General features: G+C 39.7%; 1 protein-coding gene across 1 annotated transcript in view; it reads right to left on the minus strand.

Annotated features, from left to right (window-relative positions):
- ZNF385D (zinc finger protein 385D) overlaps positions 1-10,923 on the minus strand; it is a 423,880-nt gene extending 412,957 nt beyond the window's left edge. The window contains exon 1 of the mRNA XM_027675374.1: positions 10,844-10,923. Coding sequence (XP_027531175.1) covers positions 10,844-10,901 — 58 coding nt within the window. The 5' untranslated portion in view covers positions 10,902-10,923. The remainder of the gene's footprint in view (positions 1-10,843) is intronic.
- Between the last annotated feature and the right edge of the window lie 7,312 nt (positions 10,924-18,235).

Below are 18,235 nucleotides of genomic sequence, written 5' to 3' on the forward strand. Positions count from 1 at the left end.
TGTACAAAGCCAAAAGTGATGAGTTCAAATTTGGAACAAGCAGTAGTATCTCATGAAACGCGTCTAAAGTAATAGGAGATATTAAAGGAAAAAAAAAAGGACACGTATATTGCAAACAAGTTAATTAACTTCTTAAATGACTGTTTTCCATTAACTTTAATTACCGCAACTGCTTTCAGATATATTACTCCAATGGTTGTTGAGACTGAGTGCTAAACTATACATATGGAAGCAAGCACGCACATGAACAGACAGCGCTAACACAGATGGCAGCAGAGTTCCCAGCCACGCTGCTCAGTAGTGCCTGCTGTGATTGCTGTCGTCTTCTGTAGCAAAAACATACAAACAACAAAGCATGGTAACACAGACATGCACTATGCAGTGCTGCTCTGACAATGAAAGTACTTCATGTTGACCTTCATACAGCACATTCCTCTACACTAGATTCAAGACTCAGTAAGTTATGACCAGAGAACACACGTTCCTGAAAAAGCTGTTGGTTCATTGCAATTCCTATTACTGCATGGACTGGCTTCATACGCCCCTTCTCAAACATAGACACATTTTACAAAACAGCTGTTGAAGTAACGGTGATAATTCTCAAGAAACATGTTAACTATTACGAATGGGAGACATCTGTCTTGCCATTTGCATCACAAAGTCAGCCACTGCCAAATTTTCACATCTTTGGTAGCAGATACAGTCCATATTTGTTTCTCTGCATTAGGAAAATCATAAACAAGTTCTATTTACTGAATTAGTTTCTCAATCACATTTTGTCCCTAACTTTGACACCTGAAGTATTACTGGGAGTGTAGGGTCCAAGGAAAACCACTGAACAAAGATTCCTGAATCAGATCTGTACTGACAGAAATGCTTCCCCATCTATTTGTTAAGAACAAAACCTGCAAAGGGCAGTGGGACAAAGATAAAATCAGATGTCAGATTTAAAGAAAAAAACCTCAAACCGCTGAGAACAACACAAGCAAGAGAAAAGTTTCAAAACTGAGACTTTAATGGCCACAGGGCTCAATGAAAGATCTTATTGAGATGTTATTAAGCAAAGAAAGTGAGTCTCTCAACAGTCTTTTAACATGACTGCCTTAAGAGTGCTGGTGGCCCAATATATCCTATTGCATGTTTGCTGAAGCATTAACAAAATGCTATACCAAATAGCTGAATTTATTAGGATATGTGAGACAATGGCTGTTAATAACAAAAATTATAAAGTGCTTCCTTGTAAAGAAAAACAGTACTCTTTTATACCAGGAAAATATGTTACCATCAAGGTTGCGCTATAGCATGCAGGCTATGCTGCATGGCAATTTTCACATAGGAATATTGTTGAACAGTAGTGAAATTCACTAGTAGGCTTGTGCACAAGAAGATACCAGGACATAAAGATGCAATCGAGCTGCAGATTCTTCATCAGATTCCTTAAGCCAGACATAGGGGACACCCAGAGAAACCCACTCACCCTGTGGGCCGGGTGACATGTGGAACGTCAGAACAAGTTGCCATGCTACTGCCTCAAGGCTGGGACCAAGAGAGCACTGAGAGCCCAGACCCAACTGGACCTGCAGAGTTCCAGAGTCCTCACCAAAGAAGCCAGACAGAAATCCCAGAAAATTTGTGAATGGCTACTGGTGTTCAGAAATACATCCAATGAACATCGGGCCTGTAGCTACAGAGCTGCCGTGTGGTTATGACTTCCTTACTCTTGGCTGCAGAGTTCAAGGGGTGCAGTTAGAGTTCACTGAAATGCAAAATATTTGGTTCATGGACCATTTTAATCTCCTTTTTTTTTTAATTTATTTTTAAATCTAAGTGGACTAGAGGAGTGGATGATTCATAGGAATACACTGAGCTTGTATTTACTTCCACAGATTTGTGGGCAAGTCCACCCAGCAAGTACAGGGACAGGAGGCACACAAGCTTTCTCTGGCAGAACCAAATGAAACGGCCTCTGCTACAGAGCCCAGTGCAGGGATCCATGCAGACAACACTGAAATAGATCCAACACTAGCTGTCTTCATTCAACATTTTTGAAAAGGTATGCACCAGAGGCTGGTAGTCTTACTCTAGAAGAGAGTGAAAGGTAAAAATAAATATTGAGTCTTCTCCTATGAGTCAAGTCCAATGCATGCAGGATACAGACTCAGCATGATTAAGGAAGAGACAAAGCAATACAGAGGGGCTTGAAGACTAATCCTTCAGTCCTGTGAGAGATTCAAAAAAAACCCAATCAAAACAAACAAACCCAAACAAAACAAGAAAAAATACACCCACACTCTTCCCCCACCCAAAAAAAAAGTAAACAAAAACAACACAGCAAAGCATTATCTTTCAGACCACGCAATGACCAAAGACCTCTGTGCTATAACTATACTGGAATAGTTCAATTACTCAGGTTGCCAAGACCCTTCTTATCACAAAATCTTATGCAACGGATAGTTGAAGGGCCAGACAACTGGCATACTCTTCTGTATTTCTCAAAAAGTTAACTACGTTTCTAGGTGCACTCAGATAAAGGACTGCAAGCCTAAGAATAGTTATCACTCCTTTTATTCAGAACACCACACATATTAGCAAATGATTAGCTTTCCATGGTATCTTTTCTGGAACATTTTTAAATAAGGCAGCTTGCACTATGTTTTGCAAGTGGTACTCAGATCATCAGTGGAATCATTTTTGGACTACTTACTCTTGGACTGATTTCTAGGAAGATGGTAATTTTCTAAAATTCCCTCTTTTCCAAAGTTTTCAGGGTCTATTTTGAGTTTCAACTTTTGAAAAAGTAACCAGATTTTGTGCATTCTTCTTCCTTGAATGTTTTCAAGATTGGACTGAAGAAAGCCTTCAGCAACCTGATCTGATCTCACAGCTGACACAGGGCAGGAAACTGGACTAGAGATCTTCCTTAGGATCCTTCCAACCTGAACTGCCCTATGCATTCCTCAGATTTCCACTAGATATGCTGAATACAATCAAGACTTAATGGATCTAAATATTTTCACGAGATCTTAAAAAAAACAAAAACAAACACAAAACCCCCCCGAAGAGTCATATACATATAAATATACATATAAATACAAAACATATAAATATATAATTTTGTCACTTTCCTCTTTTTACACTGAGAAAGTCATAAAAGGCTGTTGAGTTTGCAGAATAAAAAGCTTTTCGCTAAAAATGTCCATCTGCCATCAAACTGGCATCATTGTGATACAGGAATAAGAAGGAAAAAAAAATAGCCCTGAATACAGCTTCAAGTTTACCCTCACTGCAATGGAGCAACTGCTCAAAGGTATTAAGAACTCTGAAAAACTCCCAGGTGTCACTTAATCACGATTTCTGTGAGATCATTTGTGTGTTGATTCCCTGGCACAAATGCTAAAATGGAAGAATTCCGACAGCCTAAAAAATAAGCTCACTGACTGATCTGATGCATACAGCAAGGAGCTGCAGTCCACAAGGTCAAATCATTCCAAGATCAGAATCTCCCTCCAATCACTACAGTTTCTGCAAGGTGATTCTTTTCCCACCTGTACATTTTATACATAGTCCCCTCCCAAAAATTAAGGTAATTGAGCTGGGACTAGCTTTCCAGCCTAGACACTAAAAAAACCAAAGAGTTCACACATCGAAAAACAATACCCCAAAAATGATCCTATTCTAATCAGGTCACTACCACTTCTCAGTGAAAAATAACAGGACATCCTCCTGTTGCACAATGAATAAAACCAGTGGTAAATTCTTTTTTGCTTCATTAGAACTTGCCTTTGTAGGCCAAATGCTTGCAGCAATTTAGGCTGCACCCAGCAGTACCATTAATACAAACAACTGACCATTCCTCAGGCTACTTCAATGATATCTGAAATCAATACCTGGACTGGGAGCAGCCTACCGTAGAGAATCCACAAAACTCCAATGTCATTCAGACTGGAATAGACCGTGTTTCCCTAATGCATATGTTGTGTTCTAAAAAGCACTTCCCACCAGTTTTTAAATGGATTTACAAATCTGAATATCTCTCAGAACTCCAAATAGCTAGAAAGCCAAAATTCACATCTCTAGGTTAAATAAAAATTGAAGATTATGTTCCCATTCCCTCTAATTCAGGCTTGAACATTATAAGCCACACATTAATGGTGTCAAGACTCGATTATCAAGATGTTTTATATTTAAAAATTATGCAGAAGTCTTGAGACATTCTGCCCAGCACAGAACACAGCTTCTCATCTGTTTTGAGGTCCTGGTTGATGTGAATGTATCACAGGGGGCCCTTGATCTTTCTGTGTACAGCTTCTCATTACAGAACCTCCTCTCACTTACCTCCTAAAAAGTTTTACTCACACCCACTTCTTGTCTAGCAGAAACCATGACCTCCCACATGAAACCACAGTGACTACCAGCCCAAAAGATGAAACTGGTGAGGACATCTGGTTTATAATACACAAATTTACTCAATCCAACTTCTGGAGAAAGAGTATATCTTCTCAACCTCTCATTCCTCCCCCTCACTACAAGTGCCAGCAGTTTAGACAGCTCTGTAGTTTCAGAGCTTCAGAGCAATAAGTATTGAACAAAATACTGAAATGGTTTGTACAGCAAAGCGCAATGCAGTCATTGACAGTAACAAGTCTTTTTTCTTACTTCTTTCCACAGGCTCCTGGGCTCCTTATCACAAACTAACAGTTCTACTTCAATCTGCCTTCAGGACAATGTTCTATCCACTAATTCCTACACCTCATTTCTACTTTTCGATACTTTCCACAGGAATATGGGATCAACAACTCAAGGAGAATTGGTCATAGAGAGCACATAAAAAATATTCTTAGTCATTACAGTGCACCGGATCACAAATCCATCTTAGAAATAACATTTTGCACAATATTTTGGGTTTATTTATTAAGCAGATCCTTCAGTATTTACCTTCCAAATGGAAATAACATCATCTCAATGATACTACTATAAAGTTAAGGCTAAATGCTACTTAACGAGTCAAGGAACTGCCAATGTAATACCTTTTTAACAAAAGGACATTTATTTTCAAAACATTCTGCTTAAATAGCAACCAGAGTGCTATCTTCAAGCCCACTCACATGGCAAGAGGTGTGAATTTGCATTTGCTGGCACAGCCTCCCTGCCACGTGGCCCCTTCATTTTCACCATGTCACTTCTCTAAATTAATCAAAGAATGCCATTATAGTTTTGTTTCACTTGTTACTTAATGCTTCCAATTTTAATCAGCACCAATTTAATATCCATCAACAAAACAGAATATGTCAAAGTGAACCTACAATAACAACATTCCTGGTTCAACTGCTATACATATATGTGTGCTACAATTCTGCTGTGATTTTGTATGACTGGAAATATTACAGCCTCTACACAATGTCATATATATGAAAACAGAAAAATCAAAATGCCACCTTACAGTTTCACGAGAAAGAGAAGTTGAAATCTGAAAGGATAAAGATATTCCAGGTTTGGGGATGGCTTATGCTTCTACTGCTCAGAACAGCGCTGGTTGAAGTCCAGACCAAATACATATGGGAAAGCAGTCAAGAGTTGCCACAGTTCTAATCAATTATCATGGCGATGTGACCAAACGAATTCAGTGCATAAACAGACATTCCAACGATAGCTAATGGACAGGATGATTCATTGTTTTAACATGGCAAGGCTAAATGGACAGGCAAAGGAGAGACACTAAACTGAATACTAGGACTGGAACTTCCAGATGCAAGTGTAAAATGCCCCTGAACCAGGGTTACTCAAAATATAAAGTACTTCAGAATGTACTAAATGAGACAGTTTCTATAGTTCTATCAGAGTCATCATTTCACCCAGCTTCAGAATTTCAAACAGCAAGAGCCAAATTGTTAAGGAAAGTGATTCTTTTTTCCCCTTTTAGATCACAATTTGTATTTCCTAGCAAGGTGATTTGTGGCCTCTGTCTGATTAAAACTGTTCAAATACTCTTTAAAAAAGTCAGAAAAGTATATATCTGGTTGTGGAATGGAGGGGAAATCTTTGGTTTCTAAATTACATTTCTGTGCCAAAATAAGATCTAAATGAATATAATAAAACTGTATTTAGAATCTGCTTTAAGATCTAGATGGTGAGTTTGTCATTCTATTGTAAATTCAAATTTAGAATATTACATGGATATGTAGCTCTGGCTACTTCTAATTATGCAAGTTGTAATGCTAAGTTTTATCAGCATCATAAATATCCTCCTTTATGAACTAGGCATTCACTAGGGTATTCCCCTTTCTACAGTGAATTATTTGAAAATGTAATAAATCAAAAGAAGCAAATAAAAAAATAAAAATAATTTAAAAAAAACAGAAAGAGGTAACAGCTAGCACTTACATCAAGGAAAAGAGGGAAAAACTAAGCAAGTCAAAATATGTTTGGTAAACCAACCCTTCTTATTCTCCAGGTCAAACCCTTTATCCATCCATTTGACCTTCACAGCAAGGTCTACATTACACACAGCCAACACACTCACTGACTAGTGAGACCCCAAAAGTGACTAAGGTGTCAAAGTGTCAGTAGATCTAAATAGAAATAACATCAATATTCACACTTCCTGAACATACAGGCTAGAAAAATACTTTAATATTTAAAGTCTACCTGCAGATTATTCCAGCTGATCACTTGCTTCAAGAAGAAAATTTCTATTCCTTTATATTAAGCGTATATATGTAAACATATATATAAACACCTACATCAATTTTAAACATTTATTTTTACAAATACTACAATAAGGCATATGTAAAAAGTGAGGCATGGAGAACTACACCTCCACCAAAACAGATTTGGTTATGACTGCCTCAATATGACCAAGAACATTATTTCCCAGGAGACAGAGAAGAAGAAAAAGGAACAAGCCAACAGAGAATACTGAAACACACTGCTGAATATTTCAAGAAGAAATGTGCAAAGATGAGAACATCTGAAACTGGAAAGCTCAAGCCCAACCTCATTACCCTAGTGTCAAGTGTGGAATTAGTCCAGTCCAGGAGTTGTTAGCATACGTGTGTACAACAGGGCTTATAGAAGGAGAAAACAATGGACAGGTTTGTAGGGGTTTTTTCCCCCCTCTCTCCATTCTCTCATCAGTTCAACACTTTTAGAAGAGCCCACTTCTCTGCAGCGATAATATATTGACTTCTACCCTTGCCATACTACAACCTTTCCGTTACACCAAACAAAAAAGGTAACAACAGTTTTTGTCTTGTTCTGTGACAGCTCAACAGGTGAGCTAAAATTAGTCAGTGGGTCCAGGTGAAAAAGAGGTTTGTGTTGCTATAGCTCACGTTCGTTTATTCATCCTACCTTGGCACGATCCAGCATATTGGCATTGAAAATTGATTTCACTGTGCTGGCTGAAGCACAGAGGACTTCCACTTACCAGCCTAAATTTGGCACATTTTGTGAGCTGTTTTTAAAAAAAATCAAATAAATTAAGAAGTCATTTTCTACCCAAAACTACACCTATGTGTACAAACACACTCCAATACCTTCCTCCAGCACTATTGCGCTGGTTTTTCTGGTAATTGTTTTAATACTAACTTTCACGTAGCTTTAAAAAGGATATAAAATATTGCTTTTTCTCCATAAGTTATTTCAGGTGGTATCAAGTAATTTAAAACATATTTCTGATTCACAACTTCTAGTCACAAACTTTCCATATCTACTCCTCAAGGGAGGACATTTTTTCATATAAGAATTTCGAAGTTTTCTTAAGCAGTACAGTAAAATATTACTTGATTTGCACTGTGGTTTTCATTATGCTACTCCTTAACATCTTCTGCCTAGAGAGTGTCTGTAATAGAATTCTGGCTATAGCTGTCCAGCTCAGTTTTCAAGCTCCAGGGAGGTTTTACAGATAAGGTGCCAACGCAAACCCAACATTAAATCATTTAAAAATAGGCTTTTTACAAGACCATTAATTTTAATAATTTTAACAGGATCTTGAACTTTTTGCTGGAGTCTTGACAAAAACTTAATTTAATGTCTAGACCACAACGGGTGGAAATGCTAGTTCTACTTTATATTGCTTTACGTGGTATGAAACTACAAGAAGTGTAAAACAAGAACTTCTGCAGTGAGATCACAGGGCAATTTTCATATTTGTGTTTTAAAGTATTTGAAAAGTATAAAAAAGTCTCCATAATTCCTCACCTAACAGGTGAGAAGAATGTCAAAGCTGAAAAATATTTTTAACTTGACTCAGTTAAATGGCAGGTTTGCTCAGGTGCAACCCAATGTGCACCCCGCCAATTTAGACTCTTAAGTGATGCCCACATAAACATATCTTAACATACACAGAAATGTTGTGCTTGTGTCAATCATAACAGTGTCATTGAGATCCATAGAGCTATGATGCTTTTTACCAACACAGGCTGGTAGCCCATTGAAATGGTTTTGCAGCAAAAACAGAGAGTAGGAAAGAATATTACTGGCCAATATTGAAAGTAATTCATAGTTCTGATACATCCCAGCTCTCTTGTGAATAGTTCTCACTTCACTTTGATAATTGTATGCATGCACACATGAATGAGTCAAACCTGTAAGTCTGTTTGCCAGTTAAAAACTGTTGACAGCTCATATACTACAATTTTACTTCTACATATATCTTACTTATAGTCCCTCTAATGCTTTGGCTTAAACATTTGAAGTAAATTTTCCATTCCTGCATGAATTGATCAATACTGCTTACAAAAGCTGAAATTTACTTAAAAGTCCCTTCTTGGAAAACAGATTGTTTCTGTAACCTCAAAATTTTTGGACACATACTAAAGTAACACTGATTTTTTGTTTTCTACTCAAAAATTTCCTTAGAGCACACAAGCAGTATCAGGAACACACAAATTAAGTCTAATTTCACTTTTTTACCTTACATTTAGAGCTGTTAAAGGTTAGTAAATAATCAGGTAACTAAATCTAGGACGCCCTGCAAAGGCAATATAGCAGAAAGAGTGCTTATTTTTAAATCACAGTTGAAAACTAATTGGGATGCAAACTGTATGGGCTGCAGTGTAATTTAGTGTTCCACATTGTTGCAGCAATTACTTAAATGAGAATTTAGTGTCATATAATACTTTAGAAAACATTTATAAGAAACAACCCTAATAGACTGAAACACACCACACCTTTTTTCTTAAGGTGAATTAGAACTAAGTTCTAAAATAACTCCCTAATTTAATTAATTTATGGTAGACCTACTTTGATAATATATAAATCACAGCAACATATGCAGGATTATAAACTTTGCCACAATTGCATAGCTGAATCAGTCAAATGTTTACAGTTTGGCCCAACACATTACACCACACTGTCTGTGGGTTCAATTCTGGCTCAGGTCAGTGGCAAAATCCCACCGACTTCACTACATCCACAATTTTGATCTGTGTGCCCAGCTACTGTATAATACCCACACATAACAGGTATACGGTTTAAAGGAATCCCATCAAGTATTTTTCCCATGTGAGTTATTCCCCCACAAGCAGCATTACACTCAGAATTAATAGGATAAATATTTACAACTATTTTTAAACAGCCACTTTTATTCTCTAACTAGATAATCTTTATTCAGACTTTTAGTCTGCTTCCTCTTTGGCTCCTGAAACAGTCACAAAGAAGCAAAACAGAAAAGGAGGTGTTGCTGTGAAAGCACTCTGGCTCAGAAATATCCAGGTGACAGTCAGTGAGAGAAATGCTGAGTTTTCCTTCATTTTAGACCTGCACTGGGGGTTTTACTTTCATAAAAGCATCTTCTCAAAACACCATCGCCTGAGATGCCAGGCTCCCCATCATCCCAACATCTTTGTCATCAGGATTACTGCATGAGCTACAGTGCCCTGTGGACTTGTGAAGAGTACAAATTACTCCTTCAATTATTTTCTCAGGAAAAGACATAAAGTTACTTTGGGGGCTAACATATCCAACAACAAACCAATACAAATTAATGCAGAACTCAAGCACAACTTAAACTGTTACTTTACCCTTGAGGGGTTAGGTCAGAGACTTCTGCAAACCCACTTACCCGAATAGAGGACTTAAAACCCAAGGGGGAACACATAGCTAGAACAAATTCTAGTGAGATTTCCAGACGTTGCAATCAGATCCACAAACAGTTGGGTTTGTTCCTCAAAGCAGACAACGGTGACAGCCAAGCAGTACAGTAAGGAAACCGTACATGGCAGATTTGGCTCTGGATAAACTGCATTCAGTGTTCAGAACACAAGGGTCATGAACCTCAACACTTGTTTTCAATAGTTCGTGCAACACAACTCCCTTCTATGTCTTCAAAGTCAGGATCTGATTTTGGAAGAACTGTTTGTGTGCTGCCTAGCCTTGGAAGAGAGCATCTATCTCCCCGAAGGGAGGAGGAGACAAGACCACACAGGGCAATATTTTCAACAGTGCTTTCCGGGCATTAAGATCATGAAAGCCAAAAGAGATTTCGGGGACTTTTCCCAGGTTCACTGGCGTTTGCCAGGTTGCAAATGCTTTCTACAAAAACAATCAAAGAGCTGCTATCAAAGCAAGATGCCAAAACGCACGCGAACACTGTTCCTCTCTCCTCTCCTCGGCAAATAAAAGACGTGAGGTGTAGGTCCGCGGAATTTGGGAGCAGGGAGTTCCTCTCCCTCCGCGCCCGCTGGAGGGGAAAGGAGAAAAGGATCCTCCTGCCCCACAGGAGCCGAGCGGGTAAAACAAGTCACAGGCAAGTTGGCCCCGGGGCTGCCCCGCGCGGACATCGGAGCTGCCCGTCCCGCCCCGGTGGGCGCCCTGCCGAGCCCCGCCGCGGTCGCCCGCTTACCGTGCCGGGGCTTGCCGCCCGCCGGCTTCTCCTTCCTGCCTCCCGCCGCGCTCCGCATCCGCCAGCACGCCGCCCCCCTGCCCAGCCAGCCGGCCATGCCGCGGGCGGCCGCGCTCCGCGATTCCCGGCGGGAGAGCGCGGGGGCGGCGCTGGAGCGCGGGACCCGCTGCCCGGCGGCGGCGAAGGGCGGCGAGAGCAGCGCTGTCCCGGCGGACCCGCCTCCGCCCGGGCCGGTGTCAATCAGCGCGGGCGGGCGGGCAGCACCAAGCCCCGGGCAGCACCGCCCCGCGCCCCCCGCCCCGCTCCCCGGGGAGGGCGCCCGGCCCCCGGCCCTCTGCCCCGCCGGGTCCGTGCGCCGCCCCCTCTCTTTGTACCGTTTGGACGGAGAGCATCAGAGGCGGCGGCGATGGGCTCCCGGGACCAGAAGGCTTCCACGCTTGGCAAATGACAGCCCTCGGCACAAACCTCTTCTTGCCCGCTGGCTAGTCCTCCTACAGCACCTTCTCTGAAAAACATGTGTACGTTACCTCCTGCCATCAAAATCATTGGTTGTGCACACTCCTGACTCCATACCGATGAGTAACTCAACCTGAGATTCCCACTTCCCACAAGCCCATGTGTGGTGAGACAGTAGCCTGCCTCCCTCCCTCCCTCCCTCACCTCCGCGGAGTACCCTCTTCTTCCTCGCTAGAGTCCCGGGGACTCCCCCCGCCGTCGAGTTCCTCCCCTTGCTTCGGCATGGGGCCGCCAAAATTTCTGTAAAACGATTACTGCAATGCAAGAAACAGAATGTTCTCTGAAATTTGTTGTCTTAACATCAGATGTAATGATTAAAAAGTTACAGGCGCGGAGAGATGGAATTTTAGCAAGTTTCAGGCAAGAAAATGTAGTTTGAAATGCGTTTTTAGTCCCAAGGATTTGGCAGAACAGGGTGTTTCCTAAGTACAAATAATGCACATAACTTTTGTTAGCAATCTTGGTAATAAACCCACTTGCATATCAAACTATAGCAGTCACTGCAACAGCCCTGAAAAGTTATTCCATGGTCGATTTTTAATTTTTCATACACATATATATCTATGTGAAATCAGCACCTTCACGAGGTGTATCCTTCTTTCTGTCTGGACACTGAAATACAAAGAAAATTTTGCAGAATTTGTACTGATTGGAAGGGCAGGTAGGCAGGGGGGAAGAATCACAGAATCAGGTAGGCTGGAAAAAACCTTTGAGATCATCAAGTCCAACCTATGACCTAACCACCTTGTCAACTAATAAGCCCTTCTCTCTGTGCCACTATATTCCATCTCTGTTTCCTTGACTTCAAGAAACTTGTGGAGAAAGATAATTAGGGTTTATTGTTATCATAACTTTAAAACTTATTATTTGGAAACTGACTCAGAACCAAGCTGCACTTTTTTAATTAATTTTTCATTTTGGAAGACTCTTTGGCTTTGGAACTTAAACAACCAAGGTGTAAAGGAGCCTTAGCCTGCCACACAATGGCACTGTTTTGTCCTCCAGTTACAAATTATCCTTTTTCTTTCCAATGCCAATCTCCTCCAACAGCCCCTCTTGAACTCTTATCCATCCTAAGCCCTGAACTCCCCCAACTCCAGCCGTTCTGCCTCACCTGTGAATTCTGACTTGCAGAAGTGAGTCAGAAGTGTGGTCTGCTGAAGCTGACGGTGTTTGAACACGCTGCATTAGGAGTGTTTTTCATTAGCACTGAGAATGATTCATGTGAACAAGGATCACTGACCTTGACCTGACATGCACAGATACACCCCGTGGTGATGAATGTAATAGAATAAACAGTTAGATATGACTGCTTATTCCCTCTTCTAGTGTTGTTCTTGCCCAATTCTATTTCACTAGAATACAAATAATGACTCATTTGCTTACCCTCATAATATCACATTTAGAAACCTGCTATTCATCTCCGCTTGAAGGATCTTGAATAAATATACTCCCCAAATGACTGAGTTAAATCACATACATTTTTATCATGATGCTGTTTCTGTTGTTATTGATAAAGACTACACAAGTGGGTGCGTGGTGTATCATGTTACTGCAGTTCTACATCAGGAAGTTTTTTAAACTGAATAGTCTTTTTGTTAAATGGTCTTTTAAAATAGTATGTACACAGGGGAGAAGAAAGAAAGAAAAAAAAACATACTACATCTGGAGATATATCTCCTTTTGCTGCGAATCTGAAAATTGTTCAGCAATTAGTTGGAATGCAAATGAAAAATAAGGTATAAAAAAGTTTTGTAGAGGAAAATATTTTTAAATTATATAAAAATACATTGCGTATAAAAGAAGGTATTAGTAAGGAGGAAAATCTGCAATAGTTGTATGTAGAATTATTATTGCAGAACAGGTTTAATAAATACGGGGAAAAAAAGAAAAAGACTTGTATCAACCTTACATACTTAATTTGTCTTTGTGCAAAGAGGCAACTTTGCAGAAATTTCCACAGCTGCAAAAACATATTCACGACTCCTTCTCAAAGGACTGATTTTTCCATTACCAACATTTAATAATTTTCCTTTTTTTTTTTTTTAAGGTAGTGAAAGACACAAGAGTCTTCCTAAATATTATTGTGCTGTGTACTACCTGTGATTTAAAGAATCATCATATTTCATCACTTGCCAGGTGTAATTGAGTATCTGAGCAGCCTCTGTGGAAAAAACAAGGTACAGATATAATAAAATGATAATACTGAAAAGTTACCTCTTTCTATCATACTGTCATTCCTTTGGTGTGGCATCATAGGCTTCAGGCTAATTTTTGTTTAGTCTTGTTTATGTTTCCTGCTCATTTAACATTGAAGATGTACAATTGTTTTCATGTATTAACTTGGGGCTAATTTTCCACTGGCAAATGAGTATTTGGATGTCATATCTTTCTGTTTAACATGTTCTTTGCACATAAACATTAAACAGACTGGTGATTTGAATACATGTTCTAAATTTTGCTTATGCTGAACTGACTTATTCAGACCTTCACAAGCAGGAGCATTGCCATACTTTATTTACTTAGGCATCTGTTGTTTTACCTAAGAATATTATGGAAGCATTTCCAATAGTACCAGTTCTTAGGGCTGAAATTATTATACTTTCTTCCTTTGGAAAGGGAAATACACAGTAGCTGCTGCCTTGTCAGTCTATCTGAGGATATGGCCTCAAATTGGTAAGGCTTCAGCTCAGACCATGGCAGTAGTTCAGCTCTAATCCAGAAGCCCTGGACAGTTCTGCCCCTTCCCACCTTCCAGTCCAAAACTTGGTGGCAACATCCTGATGATTTACTATGAATATGAATTTTCTCTTAGTGTGTTTTAGTACTGAAGACATCTACCTTCTCCTAACCTGGTGTCACGGGTGGGAGTGGAAGGCTTAGACAAAGTTATTAAAAAGCAAAGTCTTGCCAGTGAGTTTTGAGGTACAGAAAGGACTTCCTTGCTTTCTAAACCCCATCTCAGAGAGGAGTCCAGGTGCAACTAAACCCAATCTTAGCCTCAGATTATGTTAATGCTTTAAACGTAAGGAATTATAGAGGTATGATTGAACAAGTTTTGTCCCACAGGTTTTAATGATTGGCAAAATGAGAATATTTATATAAAGTTAATAATTTATTTTATGCAAGTGATCAGACAAAAGATCTTATTCATAACTATTTACTACACAATATAAACACTAAAAATCTACTAGTGGAGTATAATATAGCATAAAGTAGTATAGTGCACTGTAACAAAGCAATTATTGAAGCAGTTATATTAAAACAAACAGAAAGAAATAATTATTCAGTAGAGATCTGATGTAACTCACCCATATCAATGCTCATGGGGAGATCTTTTTCTCTCAGTCTCGAGGAGTAACCTTGGAGGATGTGCCCAGCCAAGGGAGGAATCTCCACACATACACCCCAAGAAGGGTTATGTTAGAAGAACCTAACTGTATGCAAGGGGGCTGGACTTTTATGGTATAAAGTCATTGACTGCTACTCACAGATCTACTAGCCAGCAGACCAGCTTATCTATCAAATCCTGTTTCCATAGCAGGATATGTGTTTGAGGTCTGGTGAACCAGGATGGTCTTAGCGTATTTTAATACCAAGAGAGCTCCCTTGGCGCCAGCAGTTTGATAGCTTGCATTGTGTTGGATTTTAGGTCTTATTGGGGGTAGGCTTTCCTGCCACACCTGGCCAAAGAGAGAAAAGCTATTTGAGTAGAAATGCAGTTCACAAATTTACACTGATTCCTTGCAGAGCACCACTTCACATTCTGCATGGGAATCTGTGCCTCTCCAGAAGATGCCTCTAGGTTATAACACATTACAAGAGATTTTGTACAAACTAGATAAAGGAGAACAACAAGCAGCATTTATTTTGTGGGTTTTTTTTGTGTGCTAACTTACCTGCTTGCAGCTGCCCTCCTCTGCTTTGTGCAAGTGCAAGGCTGCAATAAAGCAGCTGAACTGGCACTTGTACCCCAGCTTGCTCTTTCACAGCAACCTCAGCTGTTTTCATGCGTTGTTTTGGGTCAGCCAGTGTAGGCTCCTCTTGTGCTTCCTGGTGCTGGAGGAATTGGAAAAACAGCAGTGTGTCTTTGGCTGCAGCTACAACACATGGCACAGAGCAGGAGTTAGGCTGTGGTGGTTCTTGCCTTGACAATAGCAGTGTCCACCCCCACCACAACTTCATAATCCTCAGTATAATCTGTCGTATTTCTTTCATGTGCTAGGGGCAGCTATGCACGCACCATACACACGCAAGTCCAGCAAAGATGCTGTGCTGCTTGCACAGAGGGCAGCAGGGATCCCCACCAGCCCCAAACCATAAGACTGCTACTGGACAGGGCTATTTGAGGCAAACTTCAAGGCTAATCTTAAACGAGTAATATTTTTTGCTTCTTGTGTTCGTAATTGTTTTACAGAGCTGGGTGTAGGTTTAAAGGACTAGGTACAGATACAGATCTTAGTACTAGAAGTCTGACAAAAAGCAAAAAGACAGCTGCTATAATCTTACATTGAATGAAGCAGAAATAGTGACTTAGCTTTTATCTACTAAGGTTAATGTTCAGGTTATGTATGCACAAAATTAACGTATAGTTGAAGTCCCAGAATCTTTCTTTTAAGTGTAATACTGTTTCTCCTACTCCTAGAAACTAGGGAAAAAAGTGGGAAACTTTGAAACAATGTTACACTGCAAAGCAACTTTTTTGTTCTCTGTGCCCTTGCCTGTGCTTCCTTCTACCCTCCCTTGTTCCTTCTATTACTCTTAACAGCAGAAAACTTGTTTTCCAGCAAGAGGAAGTGAAGGCATAAATTTCCAATGGGTAGTACAAAAGGTACAGTTCATAAACTGCACATACCCTTTTCATGTCACACAGAGTTTGATCCAGGTAACTGCAAAAAGCAATCAAGCATCTGCCCAAAGCATCAGGGGTGCTGGGTGGATGCACCAGGGGGATAAATGTGGAAATTTAGAAAGCCCACAGAATACAGCTTTGACCTTAGAGCATTTCAGTTATTATTCTAGAAGCTCAAATTTTAAATGATTCTATTACATGTGAAATGTCCTGCCAAAAGTCCGTTTTTTCCAAATTTTTATTCAAATCTGATCAGAGGGAGCTACTTGAATCACAGTCCTGTCTCTGAAATGTTGTTGTGGGACAGAGTTTTGTTTTTTTGCCCAATATACAGAAGAACTACAAGATTTGTAATCTCAAGTTCCTTTATTGCAGTACCAATGCTTAAGATGTTTCAATATTTCACTATGTAACTTAGAGTAGGGTGAGGAAACTGCATGTACAAATACACCACTAATACAATGAGCAAACATTTAGAGAGATATAAATAAGTATTTCCAGCCACCACCACTTAGTGGCTCACAAATAAACCAGGAGGTTTCTGAAGGAAAAATATTTGTGAGAGTATAAAGTATTAAATGTAAAGCATTAAGAAAAACTGAATACTTACTGCCCTTTCCAGTCAGTCAAGTTTCAGCAACTGAAAATAAAAGCTTATGTAAAAGAAATTCTGTTCTCAAAGCTATGGAGTTTTTGTAGGGGTGGCTCTTGTTTCCTTGGTTAGCTAATGAAACAGACATGCTACTAAAGAGCTGGAGCAAAAGGCAGATAACCTTTCAGATGTACAAGAGGCACAATCCCAAGAGGTCACACTATTCTCAAGTATTTACTAGTCTCAGGTATTTACTAGTGCTTTTGGTCTTGCTTTGAAGAACACGGTTTTAGATAAATATAGAGCAAAATTATGCCCAGGGATCTTTGAGAGAAGAATTAGAAGGTCAGTCATAAAAGGCTAAATTCAGCTTATAATTACTACAGTTATAGAATTTAAGAAAGAAATAGCTATGCTAAGGAAGTTTAAAGAGCTCTTCCTTTCTACTTCTTTCCAAAATGAAATTGAAGTCAGTTTAATATAACTGACAATAGAATCTGGACTAAGAATTTAGTCCTTACAGATGTGAGCAGAAATGTACATTTCCTATCCTAACTAGAATAAAACCTTTGCCCTGCAGTGGGAACTCACCTGAGGGTGGTGGGGGAGGTGGGAGTGAGGGCAATGGGAGGGGGAGAGAAAAGACAAGCTCTTTTTCACCTGTCTTCTTAAAGGTTCAGTGAGTCAGACACAGCCTTAGTTTCTATTTGCAGCTCTGTAGGAAACTACAGAAAACCTATTGCCAGGGGCTGCAAGAGGAGCATGCTGAATGAAGCATTACCTCTCCTGGCTGTGCATCTCCCTGCCAACAGCCACAATATCCGTAGTGTCCCTCTGGCATACAGTAGGTTGCAGGAGCTTGCAGAAAAATTCCTGCAGGTTTTATGATACTAGCAACTGTGAATGGTTCGTGTGTTCTTTGTTTCTGCGACCATAATTCAGAGTTTCACTCTCTATTCCAAGGGAGCTAAGCTTGAATATGATGTCTGGGATTGAGCCCTAACTGCAGTAGCCAAAAGCACATCAAACACAGCCTATACTGAGTAGCACATTAACGTAACTAAACTCATACAGTTGTGGAGGTCTAATCACCCATTAAATTCATTACAACTGCATTATATGGCATTTCTCCAGCTTTTAGTCAAAAACATTTACCTTGGGTAAAGAGAACAGAGTAAGACAGATTTGTAACTTTTAAAGATGTGTCTCAAAATTACATAATTTGGTCTGTGTTTCCTTTTCTACTCCCAGAACCACCCAATGACTGAAAGAAATGCTACATTAATATTTAAAGTGAGTGTAAATATATACCTAACAAACACTTTAAGAAAACATTCTGTGTACTGCTTTTATGTAACAGCAATGAAGAATATGGAATGAAAATAAGGACATTTCTTTGGAATTAGGTGTACAGGAGGTCTCTGATCACTAG

This window comes from Neopelma chrysocephalum, unplaced genomic scaffold (genome assembly GCF_003984885.1).
Source record: "Neopelma chrysocephalum unplaced genomic scaffold, ASM398488v2 Primary Assembly neopelma1_26, whole genome shotgun sequence".
NCBI lineage: Eukaryota > Metazoa > Chordata > Aves > Passeriformes > Pipridae > Neopelma > Neopelma chrysocephalum.